Raw genomic sequence first — 25,685 nt, 5'->3', positions numbered from 1 at the left:
TTTTGTTCCTTACAGTAGGTATACCTGCAAGACCAAAAAGTCCTTTGGATCCCAAGAAGGATGGAGAGTCTGTTTCGTACTCTGTCTTGCCTTTAAGTGATGGTCCAGAAGGTTCTACAAACAGTCGTCCACAGGTAGTTGTTACAAAATGAAAGATGAAATTTTACAAAATAGTATTTTTTTTCTTTTTCAGTAGGGGGCAGGGATAATCCTAAGTGCTGCTTTAAACATTAATATTGGTGATGACATCATTCATATACTTAAATTACAGAACTTAATTTGGGTTTGGGCAAATTTTAATTCAAATTTTCATGCATTTTTTTGGGTTGGTTTTGGTTTTACTTCAGAAGGAAAAAGTTAAAATCAAGTTGTCCTAATTGTACTTTTTCTAAATATGTGTTCCATTTTATATACTGTATTTAAGCAGATGATAAGAGGGCGACTTTGTGATGAGACCAAACCTGAAACTTTTAACCAGCTGTGGACTGTAGAGGAACAGGTAAGAGCAAACTCTTCCATTTTGTAGCTGTAGTAACATACGTGAGAATAAAAGTAAATTTTCTAATAATGTTTAAAGGCCTTAAAAATACAGTCCCATGCATGTAGGTACTCATCTTTTGACAACTCAGACCGCTACTAGAAAAGATCTATTTATGTTTTTTCGGTGTTGATTTAGAAAAAACTTGAGCAATTGCTGTTGAAGTACCCACCAGAGGAAGTAGAATCCCGACGGTGGCAGAAGATAGCTGATGAACTGGGAAATAGAACAGCAAAGCAGGTAACAAGTAAATCCTTTTCCTTGGCTTTGTTTTTTAAGCTTTTTAGGAAGCACTAATAACAGATTATACACAGGTGTCTCTTCAACATCAAGGTGATTTATTTCTAATTTGTTTTTGTTTTTTTTCTGTCAACACCCTTCCTCACCCAGTTCATAAACTGAGGGATTAAAAAGTAGGGTTTATTTTTTCGTAATGTTTAAAAATAAAGCTGTAAAAATTATTTTTTTAGGAAAAATGTTTGGCTGCTTGGGCATTGTTTGAGTGCTTTGTGCTTTGGTAAAAGTGATGTCAATCACTGCATCTTAGCACTTCATACAGATTCATAGAAGATTTGTTTGTAGATGTCTGGGGTTTTTAATAACAATAAATGAAATCCAGTGTCTTATTAGTAATCACTTTCTCTTTAAAATGTGACAGAAAGGCCTGCATTTCACTAGTAATAATGTGACTCTTGATCTCAAATACAGAATTTTAAAGGTGCCCCAAAGCCCAAGGCAAAGCTGCCAGACCTAGATATTTATTAGATTTTGATGGCTTGCATTTAATTCTATATAGTTAGTGACACCAGTTGTTTTCAGGTTGAGTTATACCAGAGGTGCTGAATTTCTTTCACCTTAATACTGCAGAATGGGCACACATGTGAATACTTACAGACGAATTAGTTCTGTACTGGGGCTGAGATCCACAAAAGGACACAGTTATGGAGTCACCAAGTATGTCTGCATCTGACTTGTTGGGATTTTTCCCTTAAAATTACCTAATTTCACCATTTTGACCAGAAGTTAAGATTGCTGATGTTCTGTGTTTACAGTATTTGAATTTTTCCTGTTTCAGTTTTGTGCTTTCAGGTAAAATTATAAAACTTATTTCACTTTAGAAGATTACCTCATCTCTGATCATATCTATACTTACAGGTATATTTCTCCATACCTGAAAAAATGTATGCTTGCTTATTTTATAAATAAAATGTAGAAGTACTTTCTGTATGCTGTGTGATTTTTTTGTCATTGTTAAGAAAGAGTAAGTTTAGCTTCAGCAGATTACAAACTACTAAAATTCATTCTGTTCTATCACAATTTTTTGCTGGATTTCCTGTGTACTTTTAAACAATGCTAGTTTTTTTTCTTTGAAGTCTGCCTTTGAAGTATCTGAAAATACTACAAAAGCTGTATTATAGGTAATGGTTAGAGTACTTGTTGCACAGTAGAAAATGAGGATTTCTTCTTAAATTCTGAACCAATGCAGCAATGCTGCAAAACTTAAAAGTCAAGACCTGTTACATTTCATCTGATGCTTAATTGTCACATATTGTTTTTCTAGGTTGCCAGTAGAGTGCAAAAATATTTTATTAAATTGACTAAAGCTGGTATTCCAGTTCCAGGAAGAACTCCAAACTTATATTTATATTCCAAAAAGGTGAGATAATATCACAGCAGCAATTCTGTGTTTCTGTTTTCATTTGCGTGCAAATGAGTCTAAATCATTACTATCATCAATGGATTTAAGTCTTGATTAGTGCTTTTTTACAGGCTAGTTCCAACTTGCATGTAATTTTTACTTAATAAAGTAATCTTTTGCTTTTGCCATTTGAACTGTAGAACGAGTTGAGTGCTACACTAGTTTTACATCAACGTGTTAATTACATCTCTGTTGGATAATCTTGGGGACATGAAGTGTCAGAAAAGAGAACATAGCAGTCAGATTGCAGGCTGAACTAAGAGGGTTGAATGATCGGTCTTTGTGTACTTTTTCCTCATTCTTAAGTTTACACTATATGATCTAGAAGAGGATGAAAACCCTGTGGGAAGAAATAAAAAGGCCTGTAATTCATGTTGTACAGTCATCTTCTAAATAAAAAAACCCAGGAAATTATATATATAAGTGAACTAGCAGAAGCATAGGCTAATGACTGAAATGACATGTTTTATTTTGATTTGCAGCAGATAAGGTGGTTGAACTAGAATTGTCATAGAAATGACCATTAAAGTACAGTGCTTTTCCAGATCTTGAAATGGATGAGAAAAGAATATAGGCCTGAGAAATCTTACATTTGCAAAAGAAAAGACTAGAATTCTGTTCAGACCAGTCCTATATTTTGATTTCAGTGATGTGGTACTTTTGGGTACTTGTGATGCTTGAAGAGAGTAGTCTCAGGTTCTGTGGGGGCTTTGTTTGTTTTGTTTGGCTTTTTTTGTTACCATTGTGTTTACAAATTTCTTTAAAATCTGTTAAAATGGCATTTTGTAGAGTAGCACTACTTTTTGCACCCAGTTGTCCATGATGTTTTCTGTTTAAGAATAGAGTAAGCCTTACACTGCTTTGCAAAAAGGCAGTTTGCCCACTTAGTCCCTTGAAAGGTTGGGAACAAAAGTTACCGCCAGAGGCGCCCGATATAAAAACCCACCACATCTCATCTTTAATGATTTAGGATGTTACATATCCCCAGTTGTCTCCCAGTACCGCAAACAATAAGTGCTTGTATCAGAGGCTTTCCAGTTTGACATCCAGCATGGTGTCGTTTTACCAGGATTTTACTCTACTATTCTGCTCTATAAACAGAAGCAGGGAAGGTGCAGGCGTGACTCTGTCTGCCACCTTGTCTATTGGAAAACTGCTTTTTGGGCAGAAGAACCAAAAAAAGAGCTGGAAACTTTGATACCTTAAATGCTGTGGTGAGATTCATCTGTCAGAACCCTACATTTTTGTGCAGTTTACAGTACTGTGGGGCTAAGTTCAAAAGGGGTTAAAAATTCATTTCTGAAAATTATAGTCCTTTAAATTTTTTATGTCACCTTACCATTTTAAATGACCTTATTCACGTGTCTTTTCTTCTCTAAGTTTTATTTGGAAAACTGTTATTATGGAACATGAGTAATGCTGTCAGGGAGCAGAGAACTGTATTTCAGAAATAGTGGGAATGCTCCATCAGTATCCATGTGACATTTTAACCATATTTGTTGCTAATTTGAAGGCTGATCCATAAAGTTCCTTAATCCCATTGCTCAGCATGCAAGTACATTATAACCAAGAGTGAAACATATTTTTTGTGAAATTATTAACATTCTCATACTGCAATGGTAATGTTACTGTCCTACAGATTTTTCTTAAGTGTATATGTAGACCAGATCTATCTTACATCTCTTTTCACAGTGTGAATCATGTCCTCATTACCAGGTCTTAAGACTAAGGTCATCTTCCTTGTACTAAGGAAGCATCTCCATTTTACATTTGTATCCCACATAAGAAAAACAGGAGATACAAAAATCAAGTAAATAGTGTGTGTGTCAGAATTGAGCTCTCAGTCTGCTAACATAGCTGTCTACTTAGAGCATAGGTTGACAGGCTGTAGTTATTCCCAAGTCGCCAGTATGGGTAACATAATGTGGCAGAAAGGAAATGCGAAGGGTTATTGGAAGCCTGTGTCATGCCTATGCTGTGCTTGTCCTTATTTTGATATTGAGCATGCACATACGTTGTAAACTGCAGTATTTGCTTAATTGCCAATAGTACAAGTATGGAAATTGGATGCTGTACTTCAAGCATGTATCTGTTGGAGAATGAAAACCATAGGTATATTTAATGTAAGTAATTGCATCAAAAGGGATGTTTCACAAGAAGGTTCTTGTGTTTCTCTGTGGGGATTGCCCAGGATGCTTTTTTTAAATGGTTACTGGGGAGGTGAGAAGCCTGTTCAGTTCATGAACGTCCTGTTGAAGTTACTGTGTATATCTGTTCATATGACATAATGCCTCTTCTGATAAGTGATATAGGAAATTAAACAGGATGCAATAGTTATTTTCCTATATAACCTTTATCTACTATTGGTGAAAATAGAAACAAATCAGAGATTTAGGGCTGTTAGGCAGTTCTTCAATTATGGCTTATCATTTTCAATGTAACAGAATCATAAAATAGTTAGAGTTGGAAAGGACCTTAAGATCATCTAGTTCCAACCCCCCTGCCATGGGCAGGGACACCTCACACTAAACCATATCACCCAAGGCTTCATCCAACCTGGTCTTGAACACTGCCAGGGATGGAGCATTCACTACCTCCCTGGGCAACCCATTCCAGCACCTCACCACCCTCACAGTAAAGAATTTCTTCCTTATATCCAGTCACTGCTTATATAATATCATTAGTGCACCTGATTTTAAGGTTATTCCAAAAGACACATTTCCCATAGGAAAAAATTATTATTTTAACTGTCTGCTTTTATGTAGCATTTTAATTCATTCTTCACCAGAAGAAGAATTATGTTAAAAAGAGAATTCAAATCCTCAATTAAATTCCTAGGTCATAACTGTATGCATAACAGTGCTACTATTGAAGTACAGACAGTCTTCCTTTCTTGATTTCCAGATTTGCTATTGAATGCAGATCTGTTTTCTGTTAACAGAAAATTTAAATCACTGTGTTAGCTCAAGCTGAAATACTGTCTAACCTTATGAACGCAATTATTTTGAGGGGGGTTGAAATCTGAAAGGAAACCAGAAAAGCAGCAAAACCCAGGAAGTCAGTGATCATGAGGCAGGTAAAAAAATTCTACACAATAGTACATCAGTCTTAGAACAAAATGTTCATTTTTATTTCATGCAGTGTAACTCTTCTGCAGATCTGAGACACCATTTTCCAATCGTAGCTACAAACTTCATCTCTTCCCTGAAGAGTGAATGGAGCTAGTCTCAGTTCCTTGTTACATTTCTGTCCGCATAAGCTATATTCCATCAAAGATAATTCGTGTGTGATTTGCGTTTACAGATACGCACAACTGTAATATACTGCTAGTTACCTCTTCAGGGGTTGAATCCCTCTTTAGAGAGAAATGGTTGTACTATAGTATTATAGGTTTGTAACTGATACAAGAAACTTGGAATAAAAAGTCTTTCATAAAAAGAAAAAGTCTTAACTTACTGCAAACATTCCTTATGCTTAATCTGTGTGACAGAAGCTAGATACAGTATAAGACAGTTCTCTCATGGTTTAAAAAATCAATTTTTCATGCTTCTGTTTCTTGATTTACACTCTTTAAACTGAGGAATGTAAGATTTGACATTTAAGATGTCAAAATGGTGGTCTGGAAGGTAGCTAAGTAAAAAGCTAAGTCAGTTTCATTCTCCCTAAATTCTTCTTTTTTGATTTTTAATATTCTTCCATGGGGAATAAGTAACAGGGGCTGAGTGCCTTTAAGTAATCTATTTTAAAACTGCTGTGCGTGCTACACCTTCAGACAGCATTAAAGTTGAAAGGTTTTAGATATTCACTAATGGAGTAATTTATCTCGTCTAACATTTTTTAGGTTCCAGTCAGTGGCAATGAAAAAGAATCTTCAGAGAGCAATTCTTTCTTTACTCTTAGGAACCTTTTATGAAACCAGTGGATTGCCTTTTCTCTCCCTGGACTCGAAGGAAATCTGGACAATTAGCCTAGATTTAGATTTTTCTTAAGCATAAATTAATATATGAAATTGATGATTAGTATTAAGTATGGACTGGTCTCTTGGATCTTGGACCTGTTCAAAGCTGCTTCTTTGTTTAGTTTCACATTCATGCTGTTCATGACTCTTGGAAGTTTTAAAATACCTGTGTACTTTAGTTTTTAGTCTTCAAAGTTGTAATAGTTTTATTTTCTGTTTCTCTGTTGTTGTCAGTCTCAGTTGTTTAGTGGTAGAGCTTTTATGGTAAGGGCCCTTTTTTTCTGCATTCTTACCAAAGAAGTGTTGTGCTGTTCATCTTTCACTTGTGGGGGACAAAAAGTCCAGCTGTATGAGGCTCTGATACAGAGTTTTAAGTAGAAATAATGGAAAAGATGATAGCCTGTTTGGTGCATAAGAGCAAGTTTCTGGCAAGGTTTTATCAATGAGGATTACTTAAATAATAGCCAAGGAATGTTTTTAAAAATATATCATTTTTTCACTGTAGTCATCAAGTAGACGGCAGCATCCTTTAAATAAACATCTTTTCAAACCTTCAACTTTCATGACATCTCATGAACCTCCAGTTTATATGGACGAAGATGATGACAGATCCAGTTTTCACAGCCATATGGATACTGCAGCAGAAGAGGAAGTATCGGTATGTGATTTAAATCAGTCAGAGAATGTCTTGCTTACTGTCATTTTAACCAGTGAATAAAATGAAGATTAAACACCTTTGCTATAAAATAAATATCATCAAATCAGTACTAAATTGTGGTAAGATTCATTAGCCATTTTGAATTGCAAATACATAATTCATATAATGGCCTCCAATTGCAGAAAACTTAGCCCAAATCAGAAAAAAGAAGCATGGAAAGGAATGAGTAAACATTTTTGTCCTGAAGGACCTTTAAAAAGTTTTAATTGCATATTTTCAAAAAGTGATTTGAGATGAGATAGGTTTGAACATCATATGAACTCTATAGTTAAGATTCTGGTTAAAGATGTGTTACACAGAGCTCTGCTGAAATTTGAATGCTGTTGGCATCTTTTTTTGTCTTCCTTTACTAGCTGAATTAATTATGGACTTTTTAAAAATCTGCGAAGCATGAACTAACAGACTGAGTTATCAATCAACAAGCAAATTTATGTGTTTAGAGGCAAATTCTAGTAGGCATCCTAACCCAATGTATTATTACATTGTGTAGCATTCCACTTTCCTAATTTATCACATTCAATAATACTACAAGAATTCAGATATATATCTTTCCCACTTGCATACAGAATCATAGAGGGACTATATCCTACTGGTAGGCTGCTTGGTAAGTTTCACAGCTGGTGTGAATCACTGGCATTACCATGCTTAGAGTGAAGAACCTGACTTGTTACTTATTTTTTTTTGCTATGTGAGCTTAATGACGTCTTGTGTGTGAACAGCTTTTTGCATAACAGAAGTACTGAGGCCACCCAGTAGAAGTCCATTTGTTTTCTTTATTGACTTTTTTACATGCACTGCATAGTCTTCCTTAAGTTATTAAATTTGTTCATCTATTACTCAGTCCCAAATCTCATCTTCACTCACATTCTATATTCTCTGTCAGATTCTCTTTTTGTTCATCTTCAGGGTAATGTTTCATATTCCAATCAGAACCTTAAAGGGCCTGAAAAGAAAAAGGCATATTAGAAGAGATGCAGGTTACTATTTATCTCAGTAGAACTGGTTTTGAGTAAACATTCCTTCATTCTTTGTTTTTTCTAACTGTTCTGCAGATTTTCCTAAAACATCTCGGTTTTGCCATGGTGTCCTATCTCTGTTAAATATGATACCATAAATCAGCTGGGATTTATTTTAATTAGGCTAGGAGTTGCTGGTTTACATTTGTGCAGTGATAATGGTGGTAATGGTGGACTTATCCCATCCCACCCACCTTGTCCTACTTCCCACCCCGCTGGGTTAAGCTTTTCTTTCTCCTCTAGTGCAGCCTTTCCAGCTGGATATTTTTATGCCTTGCAGTAATACAGAAAGGGACAGGTGAGCTCAGTTACCAAAGAGATCCCCATTATCAGTGCAAAATAGAAGCAATTTGGAAGAAAAAGATGATAATGAAATATATTCGAAATGAATGTACAGGATTCACTTCTAATGGTAAAAGTCAGGTCTCTTAGTGACAGTCACTGCCTTACAGAAAAATACTTTGCATCAGCATGGTGGAGAAGAGATTCAGCATAGCAAGAAAATTATAGGAAAGGTTTCCTTTGACTTCTTTACAATGGAAGTACCATGTGCTGTTCCCTTGTAAAGACAAAAGAATTTGCCTGGATACTGCCAGTCAGATTGACTGGCATACCCATTCCTGCAAAATTGTTTTAGTATAAATGAATTATTACCCAAGTAAAGATCCTCTGTTCTCAACAGAGTGAATTTACTTTCCTGTTATGATTACTGTATTTTGTGAGTAGTCTTAATTATTCTAGAACACAACTACTTACTATCACAGAATTCAGTGTCCACACAAGGAGCTAGGCATTATACAGTTATTTTACAGACAGGCAGGTTTTCTGACAAAAACCTTTGAGAGTTGCGTGGAAACCGAATGCCTGTTTTATATTAAGAGAATGTAGTTTTATCACCACACAATTTAATCATGTCACTTATCCTTGATTTTTTTTTTAATGTTCAGTCCTTCATATAGGTTCATAATTACAATTAATAATTGATAAGGCCTTAGAAATTCAGCACTAAAGAGCAAGCCTCTTTCCTTCATTTCCTTTAATAAAGTTACTAAATAATGCACATTCTTTAATTGTCACAGTTTTGTAAAAAGAAGTTGAAATTATGTGTATAGGCTACATTAGAAGAATTTTGATTACTGTCCTGTAGTTGTTTTCCATAACAGAACATTCCTATCAGTGTAGGATCTGCAAACTGCCTTACATTAGTAAAGACTTGTCATCTTTGAAAGCAGCTGGCATCTACTAAGTACAGCTGCTACAATTAAATAGCCATTTTGAAATGGGCATCTAAATTAGAATGAGAGCTTCTGCTTTCTAACATTGAGGTCTTCAAACTTTGTTGAAGAAAAATGCATGAGAAAAAACAGAAATGGCATGTTTCTTTTAAAAGAGAGAATCATTTGTTGTAAATCTCTGGCAAAGTTGTATGCACCAGCCAGTAAGGAAACAAAATTTTTCATGATTTAGCAAAACAAGCCATCTGTTTTCTTAAGCTATTAAGAGACAGCCTGAAGTAAAGGAATGGAGGAGTTGGATAACTGAAACTTGTACTCTTCCAGTCATGGAATGATGCTTCTTATCACTTTTTATTCTTACAGGTAAAGATGAGAAGTTAATATTGCTGAGATTGACTGTCTTATAATAAAAAAATACATGTAATGGATGCTTGGTACTGACTTGATTTATGGATATTTTAAAAACCTGAATTTATGTAAAAAATCTTAAAACTGTAAAAAGTTTTTGGAGCATCATTTGGTTTTAGTATTTTCGTATCTTAGAAAGCACATCAGAACAGTTGATCATTAGCTATCATTAAATTAATATTATTCCATACCATTCCACAGAATAGTAAAAAGAAAGAGCAATTAACTTTGATAAAACTGACCTGAAATTTCAGTTCTCAAGTATAATATCTGTTGCTAAGCACTTTAAACTAAAATAAAGAAAAGCTAAGACTTCTACTACAGCTACCATTTTACCCACAATGTATGGATAAGTTGAATAAGTGTGTATTGCACTTAGGCATGTAATGATCTCATCTAATGAGCTAATGAGAAAAAAACCCTGGAATTAGTCAGGCACTGCTCTCTCCTTTATACTGCAGCTGAGCTCTTCACCAGAAGCAGCTTGTTTGTAGGATAATGTGGCTTTACTGCGAATAATTTGTTTTAGTGCAAATAATAAAGTATAAATAAAGAAAATAAAGTGTAAATTTTGTATGTGCTGTTTTGTGCTAGGTTTTAAATAATAATTTCCCAGTAGAGTTCTTAGGATATATTGCCAATGTTTTCTCAAAGGTTATTAATTATACATAGGGATTTATGGAATACACAGTCTCAAAGTAAAGAATGTTCCTCATTTTTCTTTAACCATGAACAGGATGAAGAGAGTATTCCAATAACATATCGAGAGTTACCTGAATACAAAGAACTGTTAGAATTTAAAAAACTGAAGAAACAGAAACTCCAGCAGATGCATGCAGAAAGTGGATTTGTGCAGCATGTGGGATTCAAGGTGAGTTTAAGAGATGTTTTTCTGTTACTCAGTGGATTGTAAATTTTTTCAAAGATAACATGGTTTGGGTTTCCTAAAAAGGCTTTGTTTCATTCAGCACATTTGGTTCCTTGGTTCTTGTTTACTGGGTCTGCTTTTTCTTGTACTTTTTAACAAAATCAACCCAAGTAACTCACTTTTTCTCATAGCTCAGGTTTCACTGAGTATTGATGTTGTGTGGAAATGAATAAACATGCTGTCTTTTCCTCATTTTTGTTATGAAAACACAACTCGAGAGCCATATTAAATCATTAAAGAATATGATTTGACAATGCTCTCTGTTTTGACAATGATTCATTGATGATAATTCTCTGATTATTATTTTGCTTCCACCTGAGGCCAAAGAAGGGACAGAGATTTCGAATGAGAACAGTAATAGATTTATAATTTGTTTGGTTTGTAGCAACTTCCCAATTCTATCAGGTAATAACTTGCAGAAGTTGAAGCAAGGACATGAAACAGCAGTTATGAAACAAACAAAATAAATGTTAAGTTAAAATAATGTGTTGTCTCAGGCTGCATGAAATAAAGGACATTTTCTATATTTTCTAGTTTGCAAGGGATTTTCTGTGTAACTGGTTGCTGTATCAGAACAGGTTCTTCAGCTGGTCTAGTGTTATGCAGCAAGAATTTTTTTCTAATCCCTATTTATATAAGAATGTGAAGATACTCAGTTTAAATTTCTGTTCAGAACGGCTGGAAAATTAAGACAGACTCATTAGCTGGTATTGACAGATGTAATCATGTTGTTAGGCCACCAAGGTGCTCTTTATTTTTGCTATTTCTCTTCAATTTGGGAAGATTAAAAGAATGAAGTTTTAAGGCAGATCAGACTCCTGGGTAACAAATTGGTTGCTTTATTAAAACTCTGAAAAGTAAATTGGCATTATGCAGTGTAAGTGTTCAAAGTTTTAGAAGTTTCTTTGCAACTGAATCTCATTTTATTATGCATTATAGTAAGCTATGAAATGACATAATTATGTGCTACTTTCCCTCAGGAGTGCTGCCTTGCTCAGTCCATGGGCTGGATGCAGCTCACCTAATCAGCAGACATTCAGAACACTTGGTTCTGCATGGCCTTCAGCCTCATTTACTACACATTATTCAAACTTTACTTTGAATAATGAATTATTGAATCCCTTGTGGGCTTTTTATGGCTTTCATTGCTGTAATATCAGAGCACTTTGCAAATAGTTTTTTTTTTCCTTATGAAATGAAAGGCATGGCATTATTTCTGTTTCATGGGGAAAGGGAAGTCAGCACAGAAATTAGGGTCAAGGGTTTTCACTGTCTTGGTTCTCAAATTAAGATAACGGGAACCAGGTGGTTTTGATTTTTATTTCAAGTATTTAGTATTATTCTGAAGTTGATGTTTTCAGGGAACAGTTCTGAGTGTGCTTAGTCCCTCATTATCAGCCCTCAGACTCTGAAAGCCATCTGTGGAAGGAAGGGATGCTGCTGTATCCCTTTGCAAATAAATCTGTCTGTAAGGTGTAGGGTGTTTGTAACCCTGAGTGGATTAGTTGTGGCCAGGAATGAACTGTTGTACAAATGGGTTTCACAGAAGCTGTGAGGGAACTTAAGGTTCTGGAGAAGGATGAGCTATGGGAGCACAGGAAGGTTTCCCATATTTTCAGTCGTGTCTCTGCAGCACTGTTCATAGTTCAGATTTTGGGAAAGTTCTCCTTACCTCCAAGTCCCATTTCCCAGGTTTTCTTTTTTTAACAATTATTCATTCATTTCTGTCCCTGTTCTCCATCTTCTCATTAATTTTTCATCTAGTCTTGATGTTTTGTTTGCTTTTGTTTCCTCCTGTTCATGCCACACTCTTCTTGCACTCAGCTGCTGTTGTGTTGTCCCTGATTCTTCTCAGGGGATTAGGTCTCGCCTTCTTGCTGAGCTTTAGTTTTAGACTTCTGTTCCCTTCCCTGAACACGTTCTTCTTCCTTCCCAGCCACCTGGCTTTTCATTCCAGCCTACCGATAAGGAGCATGGTGTTACATTTCCCAAGTCTGGTAGGGGCATCAGTCTGACCTCCTGTGGCAGCCCATCAGCAGCCTCCCAACAAGCTCTGCTGGTCTAGTCCTACTGCTTTCTTCTGCCATGGAAAGTGGATCTATAGTTAGACATTTTCTGTGGTTGGACATAAGCTATAGAAGCATAACATTCATGGTGCTATGTCACAGCAGTTCTTACAGCCACATGGGGACAAGCAGTGACTGCAGGCAGGACTAGGTCTGCTTCTGTTGAGCAGGAAGATAATGTCAACATGGAGCATTTGGGACACAAAGTGAGAAAAATTCATCAATCCCCAGGGCTCTGGGGGGCCTCTGCTAGAGTACGAGGACTTCTTTATCCAAAACACATTATGATCTAAGGTGAGGGGAGTTCAGCTGTGGGGTAGCAGTAACTGACCTATGTACAGGTCTTCCTTTATGGTGTACTGGTGTACAATGTTAGTAACATAAGTGGTTACAGTTGGTGTGTTTTCAGTGCTCTTTCATCTGCTTCACAGTGCGATAACTGCGGAATTGAACCTATCCAGGGTGTTCGGTGGCACTGCCAAGACTGCCCTCAAGAAATGTCCTTGGATTTCTGTGACTCTTGTTCTGACTGGTGAGCAGCTACTTGTTTGTAATTAACTTGAATCTCTTTATGTGGCTTAATTGCTATGTATGTTGGAAATCTTTGCTCCAGCATAGGAAACGTATCCTGTGTTGGATAAAGTGGAAGATACTTTAGTTTGTATTTGTGGGAGATACATTTTGTAACATATTCTGGATGTATAAATCTTTTTTTTCCTAATGCAGTGGACAGGTTTGAGACTGTTGAATAGTGGGGGAAATTACACTTTAGGAATTAATTGGTACCAGATTTGGTATGAATCTGTTAATATGATCACTGTTTCTGAAAGTTAAGGAAAATGATTGACTTTTAAACTGTTATCTTTTTCTTTCCCTTGCAGTCTGCATGAAACAGAGATTCATAAGGAAGATCATCAGTTAGAACCTATTTACAGAGCAGAGACATTTTTAGACAGAGACTACTGCATGTCCCAGGGCACCAGTTACAATTATCTTGACCCAAACTACTTTCCAGCAAATAGATGACATGGGAAGCAGATCTACCATCTTGGGCTTACTATCCTCTTTGAAAAATAACAATGGCACCATTGTTAGTTCTGTGCACATTTTGGAAAGACTCTGCTTTCCCTGAAATGTCGCTCACAGCATGACAGCTTCCTGGGTGTACTTGTCAAACTACAGCTTTGAGCTGTCATGGTTCTAGATCACTGAACAGCAGCTGAACATTCCTAGTGTGCAGAAGGTTTCACTGGGAGAGTTTTCTTTCACCACGTTAGTCATTTTTAGGTGGTGAATCTAAACACAAAAGAAAAACATACAAAAGGGTGAGCCAGAAATGAGAGCACACATTAAAGATAAAGTAAATTCCAAAGGCTTTGAAGAACTTGGTTATAATGAGATCCAGAGGAGATGAAGTATTTATATAAAAACAGTTTAGTAGCTTGCAGTTTTGTTGTGAAATAGTTTTCAGCACAGTAACTGACTTCTTTAGGCAAGGTTTTAACCAATGACAGTGTTTGCTTCTAGGATGTACTCTAAAAACTGCTCACTGTCTCGGCGATGGTTGGTTACAGGCCTTTATTAAATTGGAGCTGCTTAATCACATCGACTTCCAATGTTATTAATTTTGGTTGGGTTTTTTTATTTTATTTTGTTTTTTAAACCACAGCAAACTCTATATTTACCAACAGTGAAGCACTACAGGGGGCAACTGTGGCATTGCTTCCTTAACCAGCTCATGGTGTGTGAATGTTATAAAATTGTCACTCAGATATATTTTTTAAATGTAATGTTATATAAGATGGTCATGTGATGTGTACAAAATATGGTGAAAAGTGCCAGTGGTAGTTACTGTGTAAAGTCTCTAATACTCAACATTAACTCCTTTAAAATAAAATACACAGCCTTCTGCCTCTGTATTTGGAGTTGTGAGTGCAACTCATCAAAGAAAACTGCCTAATATAAATCATGTATATGGTAATAATTTTTCCTCTTTTGTAGTCTGCACAAGATCCATGAAAGATTGTATTTTTATTACTATTTAAACAGTGATTAAATCTAGCCTGAGCAGTGAGCAAGGGTTCACATGCATTCTTTTATACTGCTGGATTTTGTTGTGCATCATTTAAAACATTTTGTATGTTTCTTCTTATCTGTGTATACAGTTTGTTCTTAAATAATGTTCAATTGTCAGGAGAACTGTGAGAAATAAACTATGTGGATACAGTCTGTTTATATATAGAATGCTTGCTGTGGCTTCCTTTCTGTGTAGTTCCGACTTTTTAATCAAGATGGAAAACATTCAAAGGACGTTTTAATACATCATCCTAACAGTCACTGTGCAGCCCTGCGAGATGCCCAGTGCCCTCCTCTGCTGTTCATTTCCCTGGGAGCTGGTGGTGCTCTGTGCCTACTAACACCCACCTCGCCTTTGCAGTGTTAGCGTTCTAGTTTTACTCATACCTTATGCACAGACTGTTCTTTATCAGATGTCAGAAACCATAATTTCAGTAGCCTTGGGACACTGTATGCCATTGTCTGAGCTTTGTAATTATTGTGACATATTTTAGTTAATATATTTTCTGTTGAACTGTATAGCTTGTGATTCAGAAACACTCGCTGATTTTATAACTGTAAGAGACTTTCAGTTGCTTTGAAACTTGAATACTCAGAGTAATGAGCTAGAGAAGAAACTAATTTGACATAAAGAGATGGCAATAAGAAGGATAATCGGCTGGCTGCATCTAAAAACTTTAAATATAAATTGATTAGAATTAAGTTTTGCAATACCTTTAGGTGTAGTTATTTGTTGCTTTAAAAGATAGTTCAAAGCATATAATCTGTTCAGAAGGGAATACAGTACAGTTGCTAAGACACTGAGCAGCTATCATATGTAAACATATCTCACGTATCTTAATATACTTAGATGAATTTAATAAACCTTAAAAAATACTACACAGAAATTCACAGGATATATTTTAGTTTTCAATTGGAAAAGATACTGCCCTGAGAGGCTCTCTGATGACTAAAGCACGTGCTTTCCACACCGAGCTGTTCGTAGGAAGCTGAAGTTGGGGAAGGCGTTTTATCAGGGAGAGAATCTGTGGTAATACTTGTTTTCTGTTGATACCCTGAAAAAAATGGTTGGATGAGGATAACAGAAGTACATTAGTTCAGTCATCAGTTTAGGATGGCTTGGGAAGAACAACAAGCCATGGTGTAATTCGAATGAGTTTGGAAGCAGAAGGAGGATTTCTAGTCTGGATCACCCAAGAAAGAAGTGTCTTGGATAAGTCCTCTTTTTATTGACTATGTATAAATATTTGTATTTCCATATGCATGCATATACAGCTATTTCTGTTGCATACATAATGAACATACGCAAATAGATACCTAATGCACATACACTCAGTCAAGCATGGGAGGTTTTGGTTTTTTCCATAGAAAAGACCAGAAGAAGTAGAATGAAAAATTAAAACTGAAACTGTATGTTTTGTGATTTGATTTAAAAGAAAAAGGGGGATTAGCAGCTGATGTCGCCTGTGTTCCCATCCCACACAAGTACGGTACTCCACACTCTTTAACTTATATTGTAATTACAAGTAATAAAAGATACTGCAGAGCACCTACACAGATGAATTTGCAACCTCCAGAGTATTTTCCTGCTTTTTGAGGCAGACAATTTTACTTTATTTTTTTGGAAAAAATACTACAACCCTGCAGCACACAGCTGGTGGTGCTTCAAGGCTCGGTTTAGAAACACCAGCCTTCTTCAGCTGATGCATTCTCAAAGTCTCTTCCTTAAAGTTGTACTGCAGGCGTTACTGGTCACTTGATGGCACTGGTCGAGCTGGAGAAGCACTTCTAGAGCATCAGTGGTAAAACATAGGCTATGAAAGGACTCAGGAAAGAAGGAACATCCAGGATATGAAGGATAAGGACGTACCTAAACCAGTCCCTTACAAATAATTGAAGTAGCATTTACATGGCAAATACCCAGGAAGAGAAAGGAACCAGAAGAATGTGCCCTCAATGGAAAAAGGACATACTCTGTAAGCATGCCAATTTGAGCGCTATTTTCAAGTCATGTACTGTGCTTTGAAAAGGATTAAATCCACATATACTGTAACAGAAATCATTACTTCTCCTTTTTGTACATGTTTTATTTGTATTATATCTTCATTACAAGAAAGGTAACTTCAAAAATACAAATCTGCCGCATAAAGTACAACATTGACAGTAAGAGCAGTCATGCAGCCCACTTCAGCTGTGAGTTCATCCAGTAGATCCAGTACGAGGATGCAGTTACTTCACAGGAATGTCGAACAAGCTTTTTATTTAGCTATCAGTATACCAAAGAAACCACGATACTTTGGTTAACTGAACAGAAATACGATGTGACTATTACAGACTTCTATGCAAATATTACAGCTAAATGGCTTACTAAAGGTGCAAGCAAAATGAACCAAATCACCCATGATGGTTTCCTATTTGTTATATTTTTATTCCCTCCCCCCCCCCCCCAAGTTTTGGCAATGCCAGTACAAGACAACAGATGATGGTCTGAATTTTGCATTTGAAATAGTTCCCATGTAGGATTTAAAGAAATCTTCATACATTCTTGCTCATAGTCAACTTTATATGTAGACTTAATACAGTAAAACTGCTGTTGATGTGGGTAATTACTGGATTGCACATTTAACTACACAATACAATCATCATTTTCACCTCAGCTCACAAAACTGGGAAGTTGTCATTTATAATAGCTTACAATTCTCAGCACAAGACAAGTTTGTCCCAGAAATGGTGTCTGCTCCATAGTAATGGATTGACAGGCTTCCACAATATTTAATAGTGTCTTCACCTTCAGTTAATTTTTCTGCTTCTTGTTGCAATACAGTGTTCTGGGGACATGGGAAAAGTTTATTTTAACCTCTAGCTTGACTGATTCCAGCTGTCTCACAGCTGCATGTAACAGAATAGATTTTGGTCTCTGAAGCCCAAGAACAAGCCAAGTGACACCATTAAAATTAATACTGTTAATTAAAGTAATAACCAATGGGAAACTTGTATGCAACAACCTTAATATGCTAAATGGTGAGTGAGGTGGTTGAGGAGCTCGCTGCTGGCCAGGCACTGTCTGACTTCCAATCAAACGAATGAGATACCAACCAGAGGTGCTGTTCATGCTGCTTTAAACTCGTGAAGAGCAAACAGCCAATGAAACAAGATGGTTCTTAGCACACAAACCACTCCATTGAGTGCACTGTCGGACCAGAGGAAAAGTGGTTTCACCTAAAAGAACGTACCACATGCACGAATCCAGATACCTCTCGAGAAAGCAGTATTGCTTTGAACAGCATTTTAGTCATGACTGTCAAGTGCCTGTGAGTGAGGCTGAGAACACAGTTACTGCGTTTCTGTGGGATAACAAAATGCTGCCTCTTGCTTGGTCAGAAAAGAGTCAATGGTCTTGCAGATGTCCAGAAAAACTTCCTCTTGTGTTCTTTCTGCATCAACCTGTGGAGCAGGCAAAATACATCAGTTTTGATTAAGATACAAATAATTATCTCAGAGTCTAAACATGGGCACCAAAAAACGTTCCAATATAAAATAAAGGTTGTGTTTCATGTTATAAGCATTCCAGTGTAGAGAAGCAGTTTCCATAAACCCAATTATTCACTGTTTCCACAGATTTATGTGAGAAGTTTCTGTAGGCTCCGTCGCCTGGAACAAAGTTCGTGAATCAAATGAGGGAGCTTAAGCTCCTTCTCCTTAGTACCCACGTTTTAAACTGAAATTACACCTCTGATATAAAGAACACTTTCAAAAGATACTTAGAAGCTATTTTAACATTTAATACCCTCTGAAAGAAAACTAATAGAATAACTCTGGTATCATACCATTAATAACACTAATAGTATTGACTTGTTTATTTGTCATCTAAAGGGTCAGGCAGGGTATGTAATCCTTTGATGGCCTAAAAGCTTTCAGGTGGCAGTAGCTTGTGTTTCTGTGCATTTGTACTTGCAGGCTGGGTGACCTGGTTCTGGTTTCATGATGAGCTTTGGGCAACACGTGGTTTATAGTGGCACTGGTTTTGTTGTACAAGAACTTGCTTTCGTTGAAGACCTTTCTCTAACACCCCAAGGATTCTGTTGTGGCCAGAGTTCGTCCAGGTTGTTCCAAGTTACTTTTTGTGACTGGACTCTCAAAAGCATGTTGAAAGCCTTGAGCCTTTACCCCAAAGCAAGCTTCCGCTCTGCTTTTCCATGCTTAGTCTTTCAATCATGCATGCCATGGAGTTTGCATACATTTAAACAGACCTATAAAAACTTTGTGAGAGCCTGTTCTTCTGAACTGTGCACTGCATTTTCATCCCAACTAGGATGCCAGACAACTGCAGTGTTTGAAGGAGACGTTCGTGACCATCGTGCTTCCTGACACCTCTTTGTTCTGCAGGAGACTAAGAGGAGTTCCTAACTCCAAGAAATGTGTTTCTGAAATAGGCTGTGCAGTTCCTCTAGACATGGTGTTGGGTTGCAGCCTGTACAGTCTGACTGCACTCCATGTACGTTTAAGTCCCGTGGTGCCAAGTCTTGTGTGGGAGTCAGCAGCTGCTCCTTGCAGAGATCCAGCAAGGGATTGCATTCACACTCCATAGCTTGGTTTCGCTCCTGGTGGCATCCACAGACGCTGTGAGGTTTGGTCCCTTTTTGCATCCTGTTGGAAGTGTTGGCACATCCAGCCAGCCTGCCTCCACACAGCAGTTCCAGCACTGGGAATGTCCAGCCTGGCCAGCCTTTAAGGACTTGCCCAACTGGGTCCAGCCCCGCTGGACTCACTGCAGGGGTATTCCACAGCCTGAGCTCAGCTGCCCTCTCCTGCCTGGCAAGCTTTCAGTGGCTTCTCTGGCTTCTCTTGCTCTCTGTCGGATTGGAGCTTGCTGCTTTAGGTAAAGCTCAAGTATGCCTATGCTGGAATAGTTTGTGAAGCAGCAGGCGGTGCCTTAGAAAGGTCAGTTCCAAACAAGGGCTGCACATCTCTCAGAAGCTTTCTGGGCCACGGAAACAAAGGGTTCAGGAAAGGGTTACATATGAGTAGCAAAGAGAAAAGAGGTGAGCCATTCTGGACCAAATGCCTACCTTCTCCAGTTACAATAAAACTAGCAACTCCCATCTCTCCTGCCATAAACCAGCTTGTTTTGCCTGTCTCACCTGCAAAGACACCTTTTTTCATATTGCTATCCCACAGGAAATATATGTCACACGGGCCACAGCCATTTCAAAGCTCTCTTGTCTTAATATGTATTTTTATTACCTCTTTATGCCATAAATACATGTGCACTGATCTGACCTCATCAGAACAGCTGATTGCCACTGGCTTTTCGGTGACCTTGTCCAGAGCTGGGACTGATACTCAGGTCGAGATCAAGGCAGTTCTGATGAAGAACTGGGTTTGTAAGAGTGGAAATTGCCACCCTTTATGGCTGGCTGGAACACTGACTTCCAAACTGCCATGGTAAAATACGGGTAAGCATGACAGCACCAATGCTTCCCATGCTGGCCTCCTAAATAACAAAGGTCCAATTCATAACACTAACTTAAAGTTATGGCACAAAACTAACAATGTGACAATAACTCACAGCCAGTGCCACAGCAATTCAATGGTGCTCTCTGCAGCTCCAGGAGAAAACAGCTGTATTTCTCATTCTCAGATTACAGCAAATTTCATAAATTAGAATTGTTTTCAAGGTTATTCAAGGCTACTCTCTCCTCATAAAAGCAAGATCCAGATACAGTCTTCCATAGTGCTTCTGCTTTTTTGCCACTTGTGGTTTCAGGTAACTTCAAACACAGAGAAATTTAATGAGCTTGTGTGGAAAATGACTGGACTAATCATCTCCAGAGTGCAATGTTGCTCCTTCTGGCATCAAATCAGACAATTAAATTTCTAGTCATCAAATCTCCATTTGTTGTAGGTTTGGGGACTGAGAAGTCTAAATGCTTACTGCCAGTGAGAAAAACCTGAGTGTCTGTAGAGAGGATGGCTGAGGACCACTGCTTTCAGGCAGACTGAGATTCTGGGATAAATTCAGATCAAGTTCAGCTGTGCTGTCACTAACGTTTATATCTTTGCCACTAAAAAGGGTGTTAAAAACCTCTTTGAGACTGTCCTGGTTCTTGGAGCAATGGATCAAGCTGTCTGGAAATCCAGTGGAAACTTGGTGTGAATTTACAGCTGTTTTATCTCTAATCCCCTGCTAATGTTTCTGATGTATCTTTCTACACCTTACCTAATGGGCCACAAGCCACCAAGGGGGTGTGACACAGAAACACTTGTTCCTTTGTTCCCCACCTACTTCCCTGCCAGGGTTAATGATTCTCTGACAACCTTTCAAAAGACAGCAGTGAATTACATACCTCCTATCACCAGTACCATTGATTCTCCCTCCTCTAAATGGAAAATTACACATTTTCCCCTCCCCTGAGACATTTCTAACAGGGGATCAGTATGAGAAGGCTCAGAAGTGGAAGATCATGAGAGGGTGGATGGTCACTTATTATTTCGTAACAGTTATGGACAATAACTGCTGCTTACCCAGCATGTGACTTCAATTGATTTTAGAAAGCAACAGTAGAACAGCACTGGAATAAGAAGAGAGACAAAGAAAAACGCGTTTTGGTTGAGCTTCACAGGCTAAGCATGTGATCTGAAATAGCGAAGGTTTCTGGACATCCCTGAAATCCTCTGCTCTGGAAATTTATTACACTCTTGCCCTTATTCTCAAATTACCTTGAACAAGGAACCTGTATTTAAGACACCTACTGGTTATCTTACTTTAGCTAGGTAGGATTAGTTTTGTCTTGCTTGACTACCAATGCATTGTTCTTCTCCATTACTTGTTACCCTCCTACATACTGTCACTTGAAGAAATCTTTAAAGGATGAGTCAGATATTAGAAACAATCTGGGGTTTTTTTTTCCTCCCTTCTCAGTTGACAGAGGGACACATGTTCTAGGGCATTTACATTTAGCCATGTTAGACAAGTAGGTGCCTGCTAAATTTTCAGATGCGCTTTCTGGTGCAGCTGTCGTGAAAATCACTGAGAAATAGATTTTAAACCCATAGTATCTACCTGCTTACTACAGCTACCTTAGTGCATTTTGTTTCATTTAATGTAATTAATCTGAAACATCTGATTCGCACAAAATCAGGCAGCTTAGAGCTGTTGTTTCTGTGAGTAGTGCTTTAGTTCCTGCGTTTCCAGTGCAAGGTGTTTGTTAAAAAGCACCCCCCTGGTGTCCTTAGCTGCAGGTGGGTGTTCTGTAACTATAAACTATATCCTGAAACCATGAGTTTTAAAAATTTCATTGGAAAATTTGTAACTTATTGTTACAACTACTTTACCTTCCAGAACACAAGAAACTTACTGCCTCAGCAGAAAAGTGAGCAGAGGATGCTGCCATTCGTCAGCCAGTTTATCTTCCTTTGTAAATACAACCCCAGGAGTTTCATCACTGTTCTTCATCTCAGCTGGGGCGCTGAAAGGACAACTATTGTTTATTCCTGTCAGGTTCACAGATGTTTCACCTGCACCTTCCATGCTTTCACTGTTGAGCAAAAGCACTGACAGGTAATCTTGGTCAAAAAGGAACTTAAAACAGAGTCTTGATCCTTTGGCAGCTTTGTCAGGTCACTGTTCTTGTTCAAAGGTCAGTGGAATGCAAAAACATTCCATTTCCAAATATCATATTAGTTATGTAGGAACGCATGGATGCACAATAATCTGGGTTTAGAGGAGGTCACAAAATTCTCATTGATCAAAATGGGAATGCCGTTATAACCATATACCTTTGATTCTTCTGTGCAAGCAAAGAGAATTCCTACTGACTGCAGAGGAACCTAGGTCAGACTTGAGTTTTTCTGGCCCTGCCATGCTCTTTACGCTCCTTTCATCCATGCTGTAACACCCATTTAAATGCAGAGAATAAGCAAGCTAATGTGACAATGTAGTCTCAAGCACACCTTGATATGGTGTGACAGCTCAGATCCTCCTCCCCTGAGTCCTCACCTAACAGCTAATTCTCACAGCAGACTTTTGCTGGCCTTATGTCCAGGACTTACTTTCACATTTGCATATTCAAGCTGCCTGTTTCAGGACTGAAAACTTTTAGGCTGAATGGAACAAGTTGAACACGTACCACCATTAGCATGTGCTGTTCCCAATCTGTGGAAAACTTTGCCCAGCCCTAAATATATTTAAAATGGGGAAATCAAAAAATACCAACATGCCAACCCTATTTTCTTGTTAAATGAGTCCATTTAACATACCTGATTTTCTTACCTGTGGCAAAGCAGGGACTGTGTGCTGCAGTTAAGCCCTACAAGACATGATCACTTACACAATTTCACCTACAAGTATTAAAGGTGCTTAGTCACACAGTGCATGCTGGCACACGTAAGTTAGCTAGAAAAGGTTAATATTGAATCTTCATGGCAGTTAGGTGGTGTTTAATATTCCTCTTAAAATCTCAGCATTCTCTGAATGATGAAAGCTCACAGGGGCCTTCCACTGAAGAGCTGTTCCTGTTAGAAAAACAAGCCTGGGCAGGAGTAACTTTCCAGAAGGCAACTGAAGATTCTTTCAGACCCTTCTTCTCTTCTTTTCTTAAACAGACTCTTTTCAGATGCTTTTGGCCATTGCAGACTGATCTGGATCTGCAAACAGCACCTTCAGGTGAGGCATCCCTTCCCTGAAGTCTTCCATCAGTATTGCCTGACAAAAAGCATGCACAAGCCTCTGGTTCATAGTTAAATGAATGTCCATGGGTTATTTTAAAAACACCCATTAGTGTAGATGAGAACTTATGTTAAGAGGTCTTTAAATCAACATTTGTAAATCAACTTTTGTGGCGTTGCCTGAAATGGATTAGGAAACACATAAACAGTTCTTTCGGTGAGCAGAATTATAGAGGCAGCAGCATCTTTATGGCAGCAATCACTTGTCTTCACCCAGTGTTGGTCAATACTGGAGAGTAATAAAACCCACTTAGGTGTGAAAAGATTCCCAAAGCTCAAAACATGTTCCAATTAAAATCAGAACGAAAAATACTAAACATGTCATGTTTGCTTCTGCTCAGGCACCAGGCTGCAGGCTTGTACCCGAGGCTGGCTGAGGGTGACAAGGACAGCTTTGGGAGGCTTAATTTTAAAAGCCTATCTCTGCTGAGTATTTTGGCACTGTTCTCTAAATGCTGATAAATGGTTGAACATGTACTTGTCTGCTTCACAAGGGTCTGGGGAGGACACATCTCTTTACTTAAATCCATCATTGAATCCCATCTTTGATATCAAGTGTGTATTTTATCAGTTTAGTAAAAAGCAGATGAGGTAGACACTGCAATACAGAGTACCTGTGTTCAAGAAAAACGGACCACGTTTTTGAACCTTTAAAGGATATTTTACATGATAATGTTTATAAAACAGATTTTACAGAGCTTTCATACCCAATAGCTCCATCCAGAAAATGGACACATGTTGAACACTGACATCAAAAGCAAGTACAATACAGACATTATGAGAAAAACAGGGTAACCCTTGTTCAAGCAATGCACGAGTATTTTCTAATACGCAAACACACAATGCTAGTTCCCAAAACCACTAATGGTAGAGTCCAAAGCACATATCCAGTTCTGACCCCCAGACTAGGCAAGTCCCTTAAGGAGCTAATGAGCTATAAGCTTTCAAGAAAAGACTGCATGTTTTAACATTGCATAAATTGCATAGGAGATGGAGCAGAAACTTGCATCTGAAGTATTAAGGAAGGCCAAGGAGAGTCCAGGTCAAGTGAAATAAGGCAGACCATAAATACAAAATCGATGTGGAAGTATTTAGTGCAGTTTCATTCTCTCTCTGGGGCTGTCACTTCCTTGATGCTTCAAAAAGGGAAACGCTGTGGTAGGCACAGCTCACTGAAGTAAGAGATACAGAGAACTCCGTTTTCCTTTGCATCGCACTGTGTTGGCGTATTGGGTATTGTACTGAATTCTTAATTAGACACATCCTTGCAGTGTTGGCAAGGAAGCTCATCAAAGAAAATACAAATAAAACCAGATAATGGTTCTTCAGCTTAAAAAAGGAAAAGCAATTGGGGAATTTTTTTTTCTGACATTCTAGTGCTTGCCTTTGGTGTACTTATTGTGGGGTTAGCAAAGAACACAAATCAGGACTCTTCCTTTGAGTATAATTTTCCTCAGGACTACATCATTCACTCTGTTCTCAGGTCAGGATATGGATGCATAAATTAGCTGAATGTTTCTCTTTTGGGAACTTTGTAGAGGAGAAAGGTTTGGGATCTGTGATTTGCATGTTTGCCACCACCTCTAGAAAAAAAACTCCCATAACATTTCCAGAAACTGTTATAGGATTCTTTCCCTTTTAGGACAAGAAGGATCAGTAGGACTAGATCTTTCTGTAGCTGAACATAACGGACAGTTTGCCAGGAGAGAGCAGAAAAGATTATGTAACCCACATAAACTTCCCATGTAAATGAGTTCACAGATGTGCCAGCATATACATCAAGTAATTGTACTGATGGAATATTTCTTGCTTCTCTCTAAAGTTTTGATTAGAGGATAAAAAGGAAGCTTTAAATATCACATCCTGAGCAGGTGTAAACTGAGGTTATTCACTGAAATTAATATAACTGTATCATTTAAAATATCAGCAGAAAAATCTTTCTTGTGTGCAGGTCTGTTTTATTTCAGGATATACACTGTCAGTTTTGTAAACTTAACTAAAGTGCTTTGCATTAACATAAACTTTCATCTTATCTGAAAGCCCCTATAAGGAAATAAACCTGATACTTACAGAAAAGCTTTCCATCATTAATGTTTAATAAGAGAGTCTATGCAGGTGAGGTAGTGATTCAGGATATGTTCTCAGATTCAGGATAAATCTGTGGTTTTATTCTTTCAAGTTCTACTGTGGAACCCAGAAGTTTGTATAAGTTGTAAACAAACCAGGGGAGCATAAGATGAGAACAAACTAGAAAGTGCGGAAACTAATACAGTTCATCAGTGGTGTTGTGACAATATGTTCCAGCTATTGCCTATA

General features: G+C 37.7%; 2 protein-coding genes across 9 annotated transcripts in view; one reads left to right on the top strand and one right to left on the bottom strand.

Moving 5' to 3' along the window:
• ZZZ3 (zinc finger ZZ-type containing 3) overlaps positions 1-14,807 on the top strand; it is a 61,650-nt gene extending 46,843 nt beyond the window's left edge. For 4 of the 8 annotated variants that reach the window (XM_034063575.1, XM_034063569.1, XM_034063571.1 and 1 more), the window contains exons 6-13: positions 16-134; positions 425-499; positions 677-778; positions 2,100-2,195; positions 6,701-6,853; positions 10,309-10,443; positions 12,998-13,098; positions 13,448-14,807. In XM_034063575.1, the coding sequence (XP_033919466.1) occupies positions 16-134; positions 425-499; positions 677-778; positions 2,100-2,195; positions 6,701-6,853; positions 10,309-10,443; positions 12,998-13,098; positions 13,448-13,592 (926 nt within the window). In that variant the 3' untranslated portion in view covers positions 13,593-14,807. The remainder of the gene's footprint in view (positions 1-15; positions 135-424; positions 500-676; positions 779-2,099; positions 2,196-6,700; positions 6,854-10,308; positions 10,444-12,997; positions 13,099-13,447) is intronic. The other 4 variants (XM_034063576.1, XM_034063573.1, XM_034063577.1 and 1 more) reach the window with 3 other exon arrangements.
• A 2,279-nt stretch (positions 14,808-17,086) lies between these two features.
• The window catches only part of AK5 (adenylate kinase 5), a 91,690-nt gene continuing 83,091 nt past the window's right edge, over positions 17,087-25,685 (bottom strand). The window contains exon 14 of the mRNA XM_034063568.1: positions 17,087-18,086. Coding sequence (XP_033919459.1) covers positions 17,976-18,086 — 111 coding nt within the window. The 3' untranslated portion in view covers positions 17,087-17,975. The remainder of the gene's footprint in view (positions 18,087-25,685) is intronic.

Source organism: Melopsittacus undulatus, chromosome 6 (genome assembly GCF_012275295.1).
Source record: "Melopsittacus undulatus isolate bMelUnd1 chromosome 6, bMelUnd1.mat.Z, whole genome shotgun sequence".
Classification (NCBI taxonomy): domain Eukaryota; kingdom Metazoa; phylum Chordata; class Aves; order Psittaciformes; family Psittaculidae; genus Melopsittacus; species Melopsittacus undulatus.
The sequence above is the reverse complement of the archived record's forward strand: the minus strand, read 5'-3'. Positions and strand labels throughout refer to the sequence as shown.